General features: G+C 63.7%; 3 protein-coding genes across 3 annotated transcripts; 2 read left to right on the forward strand and 1 right to left on the reverse strand.

Moving 5' to 3' along the window:
- Positions 1-20: 20 nt before the first annotated feature.
- Positions 21-4,855, forward strand: H696_00637 (hypothetical protein). The gene is made up of 3 exons (XM_009494518.1): positions 21-3,479; positions 3,786-3,980; positions 4,205-4,855. Exons 1-3 carry the CDS (start codon positions 72-74, stop codon positions 4,544-4,546), a joined length of 3,945 nt encoding a protein of 1,314 aa, XP_009492793.1. The 5' UTR covers positions 21-71; the 3' UTR covers positions 4,547-4,855.
- Positions 4,856-6,381: 1,526 nt separating this feature from the next.
- On the forward strand, positions 6,382-8,756 carry H696_00638 (hypothetical protein; the record flags this gene model as incomplete). Its single annotated transcript, XM_009494519.1, has 5 exons — positions 6,382-6,703; positions 6,864-7,150; positions 7,350-7,859; positions 8,071-8,191; positions 8,326-8,756. 5 exons carry the CDS (start codon positions 6,382-6,384, stop codon positions 8,754-8,756), a joined length of 1,671 nt encoding a protein of 556 aa, XP_009492794.1.
- A 774-nt stretch (positions 8,757-9,530) lies between these two features.
- H696_00639 (hypothetical protein) lies at positions 9,531-10,290 on the reverse strand. Its single transcript, XM_009494520.1, has 4 exons — positions 10,261-10,290; positions 10,036-10,165; positions 9,756-9,811; positions 9,531-9,648 (listed from the first exon to the last, which is right to left on the reverse strand). The coding sequence occupies exons 1-4, from the start codon at positions 10,264-10,266 to the stop codon at positions 9,586-9,588; spliced, it is 255 nt and encodes an 84-aa protein (XP_009492795.1). The 5' UTR covers positions 10,267-10,290; the 3' UTR covers positions 9,531-9,585.
- Positions 10,291-11,507: the final 1,217 nt, after the last annotated feature.

The following is an 11,507-nucleotide window of genomic DNA, read 5'->3' on the forward strand; positions in this document are numbered from 1 at the left end:
CCCCCCTCCGTCCTCCCTTCCACCGCGCCCGGTCTTGGCTCGAGCTCACATCATTGGTGCAGAGGGAAAACATGCTTCGCTTGCCTGGCTTGTTCCTCCGGTCTCAGCCGCTTCGGGCACTCGAGCGCTCGACCTTCGTTGGCCTTGTGGCGCGCAGCAAGGACGAGCCCCGGGCTGTCCCAGCGCGCGCGTACGGCACCGGACGCCGCCGACATGGACGCGCTCCGTCCGGCAGCGCGGCCACCGCCACGGCCTTCGGCCACTTTGAATCGGAGCCGGATGCCCAGCTGTCGCCCTTCGATGAGTCGGTCCCTCCGCCGGTGTCCCCGTTCTTCGGGATGGGCCAGCCGCAGGTCACACATGGCCGGCGCCGAGCGGGCGCCCACGCCACTCCCAGCGTTCCGCCGGGCACCACCTTCTCCCAGGTGGCCAGTGTCGGTGAGGACCTCTTCCACCAGTCGATGGAAATCCCCCAGGTGAATGCCCTGCTGAAGCAGGTAAAGCACCCGCTGGTGCAGGAGACCTTCAGCGAGCGCGATCGCATCACCCTCCGTGGGAATGCCCTCGGCTTGCTGGAAGTGGAGGAGGAGCTGCGCCAGGCGCGCGAGATGATGCTGGATTCCGAGGGCCGCAGTCTGCCCGGGCGTGGAGATGCCTTCCATCGCCGGGAGGCGGAGTTCTATTACCAGGACTTGCAGCGGCAAATCCAAATCCCGGCCGAGCGACTGGCGGCCATCGCCGAGACGGTGTCCAGCGAGCTGGAGGAGCTGGAAAAGCAGCGCCTTTCCAAGTGCAACAATGTTCCCCTGCCCATCATGTTCGATGTGCCGCCGAATGCCACCGCCGAGGAGCTTCTCGGCCTGCTGGGGCTCACCCCCCGGAAGGGGGGCGTCGTCCTGCCGACCGAATGCCGGGGCTCCTTCGAGCGCTTTGTCTTCATCCTGGCGGCGCAGATGGAGCGCATCCACTTCCGCGCCAGGCAGCTGGTGAGTCTGGAGCAGCAGGTCCCCGTGGCCGATCGGCCCAAGTTGCACAAGCAACGTGCCGAGCTGGCCACCGCCCTGCGTGAGATGGATGCCCGCATGGCGCCGCAACTGCGCGAGCTCATTCTCGATCGCCAGCGGCGCTTCGAGGCCGGCGAGAATCCGGACCTCGACGAGCCGGAAGAGTTGAGCCCGGAAATGCTCCAGCGCGTGGCCCGTCTCACCCAGATGGAGGGCGATTCGGCCACCATGAATCCCAAGCTGGCCGTCGAGGCCTATCTGTCCCTGCGGGCGGCGGTCGACGCCAAGCGCCTGTCCCTGCCGGCGGCCGAGGCGCGGCTCCTCTTCCCGGAGCTGTCGAAGGCCGAGCGCCTGCGCTTTGCCTATCGGGACTTGATGCGATACAGCCGCACCGATGCCGGCACCCTGCGCCCGGATGAATGCTTCCCCGATCTGTCCACCGAGCAGGGCCAGACCGAGGCCTTCCTGGACAATCTGTACGACGGCTTGCAGATGAACGGCCGCACGGCCCTCAACATGCTCAAGGCCGGTGGCCGCCAGGCGGAGATGGAGATGTCCAAGCTTCAGAACATGACCCCTGCCCAGATCATGCGCGAAACCATGAAGGAGCGCCAGGAGGAGCATCTTGCTCAGTTGGACGAAGTGATGGAGGTCGTCAGCCGGCCGGCGCCCATCAGCCTGAAGAGCATCACCGGCAATCCGGCGGCCGAGGCTGCCACCGCCACCGCCACCGCCGACCAGGAGTCAGACGCGGCCTTCGATTCGGATGACGCCTTTGATCCGGACGCCCAGCCCAGCGTCGGGTCTGGCATCATGAGCAGCCTGACATCGGATCTGCGCGAGGACCGTCCCGGGCCGTCGGCTCGGGTGGAGGATCTCCTGCAGTCGGTGGATGACCTGACTGATGTGGCCCAGCTGGAGCGTGCCATCGAGCGCATGGAGCTGTCCGGTGCCGCGGCCGCCGAGCGGGCCCTGCTGCATGGGCTTCGGGATATCGGCCACCAGGCGGCCTCGGTGCGGGACCTCATCTCGCAGATGGCCGCCATGGATGCCGAAATCCGGGCGAGCAACCTGGACAATGTGTCGGCCCGGAAGATGTTCAGCAACCCGGACAGCCAGGACATGAATGACATCCTTGTTCGGAAGTTGCACCTGGAGCTGCAGCTCAATGTGGCCAAGAAGCGCCTGGACAGCATGGTGACCGATCTGGAGCCGGCCTTGGCGGCCAGTCGGTCGCGCCTGCGTGCCCGGACCGATGCCCTGGTCCCGGCCGAGGGGAGTATCTCCTACAATGAGCAGCTTTTGCGCGATCTGCCGGAGGACCTGCGCCAGGTGGTCCGGCTGCTGGATGACCCGGACTCGAGCCTGGATCAGGTGTTGGCTGTTCTGGGCCAGGTTTCCGGGGATTTGGGCCTCGGCGACCAGGGCGGCATCGATGACACCGACGCCGAGGATGACAACGACGATAATTGGGGCTTTGTGCCGGGGGAGAAGCGTCCCGCTCCGGGTGCCACTGGCGCCCGGGCCTCCGGCGTCAATGCCTCGGCCGCCGGCGGTAGTAGTCCCCCCGCCGAGGGGGCGGATGGGGTCAACTCCGCCGAGCAAATTTCCCTGCATGTGGATGGCTTCAAGGACGGCCAGCCGGAGTACTCGGTGGTCCGGGAGGTGGTCGACCAGAAGACTGGCGCGGTGACCTCGCGCGATGTGGAGCATGTGGGCAGCATGCCGCGCCTGCCGCACACGCCGGTGCTCCTGCCGGATGTCCTGCATTATCTCTTCCCCCATCCGAAGGGCATCTATGTGGATGCCACCTTCGGGGCGGGTGGCTACACCCGGGGGATCCTGGCCGCCACGGGCGGGCAGGCGCGTGTCATCGGCATCGATCGTGACCCGTCTGTCTTTTCGCCTGACATGCACAATCTGGAGCCCGACGCGCCGGTGATCCTGCGTGCTGGGCGTTTCTCCGACCTGAGCATGCACCTGGACACCGTCCTCTCTGGCCAGTATATGGCCGAGTTCATGGGGGATGCGGCGCTGACCGGGGTCGTTGGTGCCGAGAGTGGCCTGGTGGATCCGGTGACTGTGCCGGATGTCCTGCTGGCTGAGAGCCCGCTGTATCCCTTCCCGGCGACCAGCATCGTGACGCGCACTCTGCACGAGCGCCGGTACCCTCCGGTGCTGGAGTCCCTGCTGGGGAGCAGCATGGCGGGGTACCATGCCCCGGCGCCGCCCATGCCTCTGCGTGTTGATGGGATTGTCTTTGATTTGGGCGTGTCGTCCATGCAGTTGGACCAGGCCGAGCGGGGCTTCTCCTTCCGCTCGAACGGTCCCCTGGACATGCGCATGTCGGCTGGTCAGCTCCCGGAGCAGCCGAGCGCCCACTCGGGCATCAGGTCGATGGCCATGCCGCCCCGTTCGGCGGCCGATGTGGTCAATGACCTGCCTGAGGCCATGATCTCTGACATTATCTTCCGCGTACGTCACTGTCCCCCCCGCCCCCGCCCACACAGCGCGCACATTACACCCCCCCCCCCCCCCCCCTCTCTCTCTCTCTCTCTCTCTCTCTCTCGCTCTCTCTCTCTATCTCTCTCTCGCTCTCTCTCTCTATCTCTCTCTCTATCTCTCCCGCTCTCTCTCTCTCTCTCTCTCGCTCTCTCTCTCTCTCTCTCTTCTCTTCTTTTCCTCCCCTCGCCTTCCCTGGTTTATCTCCCTCTCTCTCCCTCTCTCACACACATGCATGCACCCTCTGCTTCTTGGCTGACGCTCCAACGACGAACAAAGTACGGCGAGGAGCGCTACCACCGGCGCATCGCCAAGGCCATCGTCGAGCACCGGACCACCCATGGTGCCATCAAGGACACCTTTACTCTGGCCAACATCGTTCGCGGGGCCTACCCGGCCGATGCCCGGCGCCAGGCCTTTGTCGATCCGGCCACGCGCACCTTCCAGGCCATCCGGATTTTCGTCAACGACGAGGTGCGTCTGTTGCATGGTGACTCTGCTCCTGTGTGAGCATCTTTTCACCCTGTGGTGGGGTGCCGCGCTCCGGGCTGCCTCCTTTCTGGGCGACTGGCCATGCGGTGTATCGACTTGGGATCGGTGAGGGGGGGTTTCTTTCTTTCTCCCCTTTTCATCCTACTGACCGGAGGACAAAAACACCCCCTTCCCCAACATGTCAACATTTTTTTTCTGCGATCCAGCTGCGCGAGCTTCTCCAGGCTCTGATCCATGCCGAGAGCATGCTGGCCCCTGGCGGCCGGCTGGTCGTGGTGTCGTACCACTCGCTGGAGGACCGTGTGGTGAAGGACTTCATCCGGCGCTGCTCGGCCCCACGGTCTGTGTCCACCGACCCCGAGATGGAGATGGCCCAGCCGTCTCTCACCTGCCTGACCAACCGCGTGGTGACCCCGAGCAACGAGGAGGTCATGATGAACCCGCGCTCGCGGTCGGCCAAGTTGCGCGCGGCTGAGCGCACGACCAACGGCCCTGTGGCCGAGCGCCTGTACCGCCAGCTGCAGGAGGCCAACCTCTCGCACTCGTGAAAAGGATGGCGAGCGCCTGCCACGCCGTGTGGCTTTTGTCGAGCACGCCAAAGGGAGGGAGAGATCCCCCCCCCCTTTTTTTCAGCTCTAGCACAAGGGGGGGAAGCACGAGCGGTGCCATCCCCGTCCCAGAAGGATGGGCGAGAGAGGCACCGCATACGTGTCTTTGGAAGAGAGTGAGGGGGGGGGGGGGAAGAACCGCGGCTGGGGTGGCCCTACCATTAGATGCCAACCCTCTGCCACCCCAGCCGAGCCCACGGTCAAATGTCGCCCTCACTCGTCCCCCTCTTCGACCCCCCCCCCCCCCCCATATGCCTGCATGTAGGAGAAGCAGCAAACCTCCACCGTCCTCAGGCGACGCTCATGCTGCCTGGGCAATGGGTCTCACTAATGCATGCGCCAGTCTTGTTTTTGCCTGTGTGTGTATGTGCGTGTGCGCGTCGGTGTCTGCGCGCGGGGGGCGGCCGCCCTCGCCCTCACGCGGTGACTGGGCAGGAAGGTGGGGGATTTCTCAGGCTCTGCAACGAGCCACGCAGAGTGGGCAGGTCGTTTTCGATCGTACGTGCATGTGCGCGCGCACCGCGCTAGGGGGAGAACGGCTGGCACACAGGCAGGCCCGGGGGGCCGGGGGCCGAGAGGCCAGCTCCTTGATCCCCCGCGCCCGGGATCCCCCCCCCCCCCCCCGGTTGCGGTGGGAGTTCGCATAACGGAGGGTTCCTGCCTGGCCAGCCGAAAGAATGGCGCCCGGCTCCGGGCCGGGGGGGGGGGGCCATACGCGCGCCGCCACGGAACCATACGCCACCTCCCAGCCCCCCAGGGTCTGGGCACCGAGGCGGGAGGGCGAGGAGTCTGCCGGACCAGGGCCCCCCCGGGGGCGCGGGGGCGGAACAGGGGCACTCATGCCTTTCTGCCTTGGACCGGGGGCGCTCCTCCTGCGCCTCGGCAGCGAGAAAAAGGCCCGGGGCCAGGGGCGAGCATCGGAACATAGGCCCAAGAGCCTTTCCTGTTCCTTGGCTCAGTCCTCGAGGGAGAGTGAGTGTCCCTCGCCCGTCCGCCCCCCCCCCCCCCCCGCCCCGCGCCCCCGGGGGGAGGCTGGGAGTGACGAATGTCGTTACGCCAGCGCACCCCCGGCCACGGCTGGCTGCGGCCGAACATCTGAGGATGGGGCCAGCGCATCCCGGGAAAGAAGCAATCCCCTTCTGGGCTGGCAATCGCGGGTCGATCATATTCCCCGCTTCTGGGGGCGCGAGTAGGGGGGGGGGGGGGGCTCGCGCCGGGAAGACCCGGGCGGCCGGTTCGGGGAGAATATTCCCCCCACCACATTCGGAAGGCTCCTCGAGAGCGAGGCGCACATAGAAGCCCTCTGGGGCAGCGGGGCCGCCTGGGCCGAAACGCTCGCCCAAGCCAAGATGGGTGCGGGGGGCCCTGCGAGCCATGAGGGGCGCCGCCCCCTGCGGCGGAGTTTCCCGCCCCCGTTCCCTCGGGTGCGTCCGCGCCCCGGCAAGGATGCCGCTATACGGCTCCCCCGCCCCCACTCGAAATCCCCGCTGCATGCGGACACACACACACACACACACACACACACGGAGCCCGCTCGTGGTTGGTAGTCGCTGGGTGCACGCGGGTGTTCCACCTTCACAGCCCCCCCCCCCCCCCAAGCTCCTCCACCGCACCCTCCTCACGCCGCCACTGGCTGGCGCTTTTTCGGGCCCCCTTGCCAGGCACCCCTGGCAACGCTGGGGGCTGGCAGCCCCCTCCCTTCCCCCCTCCCCCTCTTCCCCTCTCCCCGCCCTCTCCTCTCCCCGTCCTCTCCACCACCCTACACAGCGTCAACCATGTTCCGCAGCAAGCCCAAGATGGACATCCGGGATGTCAAGAACATCCAGGAGGGTCTGAAGGGCATCTACAAGAATAAGGTCAAGCCCACCGAGGAGCATTACATGTTCACGGAGTTTCACTCCACGCGTCTGATGGATTCGGACTTCGACGCCAAGCCCATGGTCCTGCTGCTGGGTCAGTATTCCACCGGTAAGACGAGCTTCATCAACTTCCTCATCGAGCGCGAGTTCCCCGGAAGCCACATCGGCCCGGAGCCGACCACCGACAAGTTCATCGCCGTCATGCACAATCGTGAGGACCGCGTGACCCCGGGTAACGGTGCGTGTCCTCATCTCTCCCTCTCTCTCTCTCTCTCTCTCTCGCTCCTCCTAGTGCCCTGGGTTTATGTGTGCTATGCTGTCACATCTTCATTTTCCCCTCGATTCCACGTTGTTCCCCCCCCCTCCTCCTCCCATACTGACGTGCCTGTACATCGCAGCTGTCGCCGTCCAGCCGGACAAGCCCTTCCGCGGGCTGGAGATGTTCGGCGGTGGTTTCCTCAGCAAATTCCAGGCCAGTGAGTGTAACGCCCCCCTGCTGGAGGAGATTACCTTCATTGATACGCCCGGTGTGCAGGCCGGCGAGAAGCAGCGCAGCGGCCGTGGCTACGACTTCACTCAGGTGGCCTCGTGGTTTGCCGAACGCGCGGATCTGATCCTGCTCCTGTTCGACTGCCACAAGCTGGATATCTCGGATGAGTTCAAGAAGACCATCGAGTGTCTGCGGGTACATTGCCACCACATATACACACATGCATACCCCTTCCCTCGCGCTCCTCAGCCCCCTCGCTTTTGCCCGTGCTCCTCCTGCTGGGACAGTGGCACTTCCCTCTGCATCCTGTCCTGACACCATGGTGCCACCACGCCCCTCGCCACCACGCCACCGGAAATGACATCGCCCACCGTGCTGGCACCCAAACAATCAGGGCCATGATGACAAGATTCGCGTCGTCCTCAATAAGTCGGACATGGTCAACACCCAGCAGCTAATGCGTGTGTATGGTGCCCTCATGTGGTCTCTGGGTAAGGTGATTCGCACGCCGGAGGTGGCCCGTGTGTACATCGGCTCCTTCTGGGCCAACCCCCTGCATTACACGGAAAATGCCCCGCTCTTCCAGGCCGAGCAGGCGGATCTCCTGCGTGACCTGCGCAACCTCCCCTCCAATGCCATGATCCGCAAGGTCAATGAGCTGGTCAAGCGCACCCGCCAAGCACGCGTGCACGCCATCATCATCAGCCACCTGCGCAAGCAGATGCCCGCCATGTTTGGCAAGAGCACCAAGCAGGAGGAGCTGCTGGCCGACATGCGCAATGTCTTTGAGGAGATCCAGCGGGCCAACAAGCTCCCGGCCGGCGATTTCCCTGATCCGGAGAAGTTTGTCCAGCTCTGTCGGAACATGGACTTCTCCAAGCACTTCAACAAGTACAATGCCAAGGTACGTATGCGAGTGGCCGGGGCAGCTCACAAGCTCATGCTTAAATTGCCATCATCAGCGGGGGGGAGGGGGGGGGGGGGGGGCCAATCCAGAACTGTCTCTTTGCTTGCCCCTCCTGTCACATTGCGTTTCCCTGACCTTTGCTCGTTCCCTTATTCTTTTTTTCCCCTCTCCCTCTCCCTCTTGCTCACGTTCTTTATCCCTTCTGTAGCTGATCAACAGCCTCACCGAGGTTCTCGATAAGGACCTTCCTGCCCTGATGACTCGCTTCCCGCCGGAGGTTCTCTCCGGGGAGAAGGCCGGCAACTCGGCTGATGTCATCTTGAGCACTGGTGCGTGTTTTTTCTCGGCACAAGCTGCCGCCTTTTCTCTCCAGCCCCTCTCTCTCTCTCTCACACACACACACACACACACACACTAACGCACGCACCAAACACACAATGCTCACGGTGTGCCATCCAACTAGATATGGGCTTTGCCAACCGCATCACCCAGGGCGGCATCAACAACCCGAACCCCCTGGCCCGCGATGCTGTGGTCAGCCCGTCGGCTTCGCGTGGCTCGGCCCTGGCCCTGCCCGCCCCGGCGGCCCCGGCCGACCCGTGGGCTGTCTCGGCCAGCGAGCGGTCCAACTTGATCGCCGAGTTCCATCGGCTCAATCCGCCGAACGGCCTGCTCAGCGGTGGCCAGGCCAAGGAGGTCCTCCTGCGCACCGGGCTCGACAATGAGTCCCTCAAGCGCATTTGGTTCCTCAGTGATGCCGATCAGGACGGTTTCCTCTCGCAGGACGAGTACGTGGCGGCCCTGGTCCTGGCCCGCGGTGTTCGCTCCGGCATGGCCATCCCGCACAGCCTGCCGGCCTCCCTGCAGTCGGGTGGCTCGAGCAACCCCTTCTAAATGCATTGTCGGGGGCCATGCTGGCTCTCGGTCCTTCTCCCTCCTACCCCCCCCCCCAGTCGGGTGGCTCGAGCAACCCCTTCTAAATGCATTGTCGGGGGCCATGCTGGCTCTCGGTCCTTCTCCCTCCTACCCCCCCCCCCTTTTACGCGTTTGCGGCCTCCTCTCTTTGCGCTTCCTTTTCATCACACGGGGCCATGCGTGTGCGCCCACGCCGCAGAAGAGCAGGAGACCCTTAGTAAGGGAGGAGGGAGACTGTACATAGTACCTGGGGCAGTGCGCGGAGGCGAGGGATCACGATCAAAGGGGAGCGATCAAGGGACCGACATGCACGTGTACACACGATAAAACCGGCATGCGGGTCCGGACTTCTTTCCTTCCCTCCCCCTCCCTCTCTTCCTCCTGTCGCATTTGGAAAGCCCATGCCATTCACACCTCCTCCCCCTCCTCCTCCTTCCCCTCCCTACGCCTTTCCTTGTACAAATAAAATCCACAAAATCCGGACACAACTGCTTTGCTCGAACCTTTGGGGAGAGATCATGCGCGAGGAGGGGTAGGGAGAGAGAGAGAGAGAGGGGGGGGGGGAGGGAGGAAGGTAGTCGGGACAAACCAGGCGCGAATGTGGGTGGTAATGTACATTGTGTTGGCGCAGAAGAAAATGCGAAAGCCGACATGGCATATCCCCAGCATTGAGGGAGACTGGGAGACGAGAGGAGGGAATATCGCTCCCGGTCGGGGCGGGGCGCGTCCTGATAGCACATGCACACACACACGCACAGGGAAAGGGGGGCAGGGAGAGAGAGGGGGGGGGGGAGATGAATAACGCCCATCAAGTGGCGATCTTCTCAATGTACTCCGGGGGGAAAACACCGTACTCGCCGCGAGTCTCGCCCTGGGCGTCATGGTGGGAACAAAAAATGGCAGCGGTGTGTGCGTGAGACGGGGGCGTGTGTCGAAAAGAGGTGGTGGGGATTTTCCGCTCGATCGGCGGGCGCGCACCTCCCAGCACTTAGGATCAACGTCGGAAGACTGCTTGAAGACGTAGACCAGCTCGTCTGTGTGCCCCACACAAGGCGCAGAGGGACGCAACAGGCAAGAAAAGGCATTGGGGGTGAATAAACACACATACACACACATGGTGACAGGCCATGCGGCGAGGCTGCCACCGCTGTCGATGTTGTTTGTGCGCTTGCCAGCTGGGGCGAGCCATGCCAGAGGAAAGAGGCGAAAAGGGAATGGCCGCAAGAGACCGGACAGCCGGGCACCTGATGCGACGTACCTTGGAAGAGAGTAAGATACTTGTTGGACTCGGGAATGTAATCGCGCACCACACGGCCAACCATCAGGATCTTGGGGGCCGGAACGGTGGGGACATCGTCATCCCAGTCGCTACCGCTGTCGGAGTGGTTCTGCATGCGGCAAGGAGGGCGGGGGGGACATGTCAGGGCCAATAGGCGGAACTGGTGCGTGCGTGAATGGGCAGGCCGGACGGGATGCAACATACCGGCATGGTGGTGGCGGTGGTGGGGGGGGGGGGAGGGGGGGTAGAACAATCAAGAGGGGGGTGGAGGGAAAAATGCAGACAGGTCTGACTGTGCCCTCACCAGGCCATGCCGGGAACCCTGGCGGAGGCCCCTTTAAGTTCAGGACACCCTGAAGCTCGGCCCGGAGGACAAGGCTCGGACCGTGAGTCTCTCGCGCCGCCGGCCTCCTCCCTTGGGCAGGGTCGAGACGCAGGGAGGCCGTAGGTCCGGACGGGGCCGGGCGAGAAAGAGTGGGGACACCACAGGGGCCGAGGCAGGCACTGGAACTTTGGAAGAGAAAGTGGAGGGGAATTTCGATCAGCGAGGGCTGGCATTCAGTACAGTGATTTGGGCGCATGGCGTGACATATCGGCTGATCTTTGGCCCCGGTTGGGAATGCCCCTCGGTTAAGGGGGGCCGTCCTTGCTTAGCTCTCTTTCTTTACTGGCCCAGCTGTTTGTCATTGCGAATCCTGCGCCGCGGCCCTGCGACAGATTAAGATCTCCGTTCCTCCGCCATTTCTCGCCCGGACCCGCATCTGGTCGAGGATTCTGGCAAGGGTGGGACAAGCACCACTCGTGGGTTGCCACGATCGCGCCCTCCTCCGGCAAGGACACCAAACGCGAAGGATTGCCTCTTGGTGTGTCAATTCATGAATGGGAGCAGCGTGACCGGGAATACATGTCGGGTGCCGCAGTCGACGGTGGGTGACACCACGCACTCGCAACAAAGTCAGGAACTCTCCGCGCAATTGTTGGCGATCGATTTGACCGATATGACTCAAGTTGTGTGGCAGGAAGGAGAGACGGAGGAAGCGAGCGAGCGAGCGGGAAAGAGAGAGAGAGAGAGAGAGAGAGAGAGAGAGAGAGAGAGAGAGAGAGAGAGAGAGAGAGAGAGAGACGGGGAATGAGCGGGCTGTGTTGGAAGATTGCCGTCCGCTCGCTTCACGACCACACACTAAATGATCGGCGTCGTGTGCCTGAAGCGGCAGGCCCCGAGGCATGCACGGCGCAGCAGCCTCGGTCACATCGCCTCGAACATCGCCAATGGGTGCATGCGTGGCAGAGACACAACTAGGAGGAAGGTGATAAAAATACAGTATATTGAAGAGATCTGGGTGGGAGGGGGTGGTGGGGAGGGGGAGGGTGGTGCGACAGGCAGTCGATAGGGCTATTAATAAGCCCCATTCGGTGGCTTTCTCTCGTCCGCCAGGCACAGCCACCTGTGG

The sequence above is a fragment of the Fonticula alba genome (assembly GCF_000388065.1).
Source record: "Fonticula alba strain ATCC 38817 unplaced genomic scaffold supercont2.1, whole genome shotgun sequence".
Lineage (NCBI taxonomy): Eukaryota > Rotosphaerida > Fonticulaceae > Fonticula > Fonticula alba.

What these genes read in the sequence shown, in the direction of transcription:
- H696_00637 (XM_009494518.1), top strand. Translation starts at nt 72, where the DNA reads ATGCTTCGCTTGCCTGGCTTGTTCCTCCGGTCTCAGCCGCTTCGGGCA. An exon ending in TCTCTGACATTATCTTCCGC is followed by an intron (nt 3,480 to 3,785) that starts GTACGTCACTGT and finishes CGACGAACAAAG; the next exon opens with TACGGCGAGGAGCGCTACCA. An exon ending in GGATTTTCGTCAACGACGAG is followed by an intron (nt 3,981 to 4,204) that starts GTGCGTCTGTTG and finishes TCTGCGATCCAG; the next exon opens with CTGCGCGAGCTTCTCCAGGC.
- H696_00639 (XM_009494520.1), bottom strand. An exon ending in GTATCTTACTCTCTTCCAAG is followed by an intron (nt 9,812 to 10,035) that starts GTACGTCGCATC and finishes TGGGGCACACAG; the next exon opens with ACGAGCTGGTCTACGTCTTC. An exon ending in TTGATCCTAAGTGCTGGGAG is followed by an intron (nt 9,649 to 9,755) that starts GTGCGCGCCCGC and finishes CATGACGCCCAG; the next exon opens with GGCGAGACTCGCGGCGAGTA.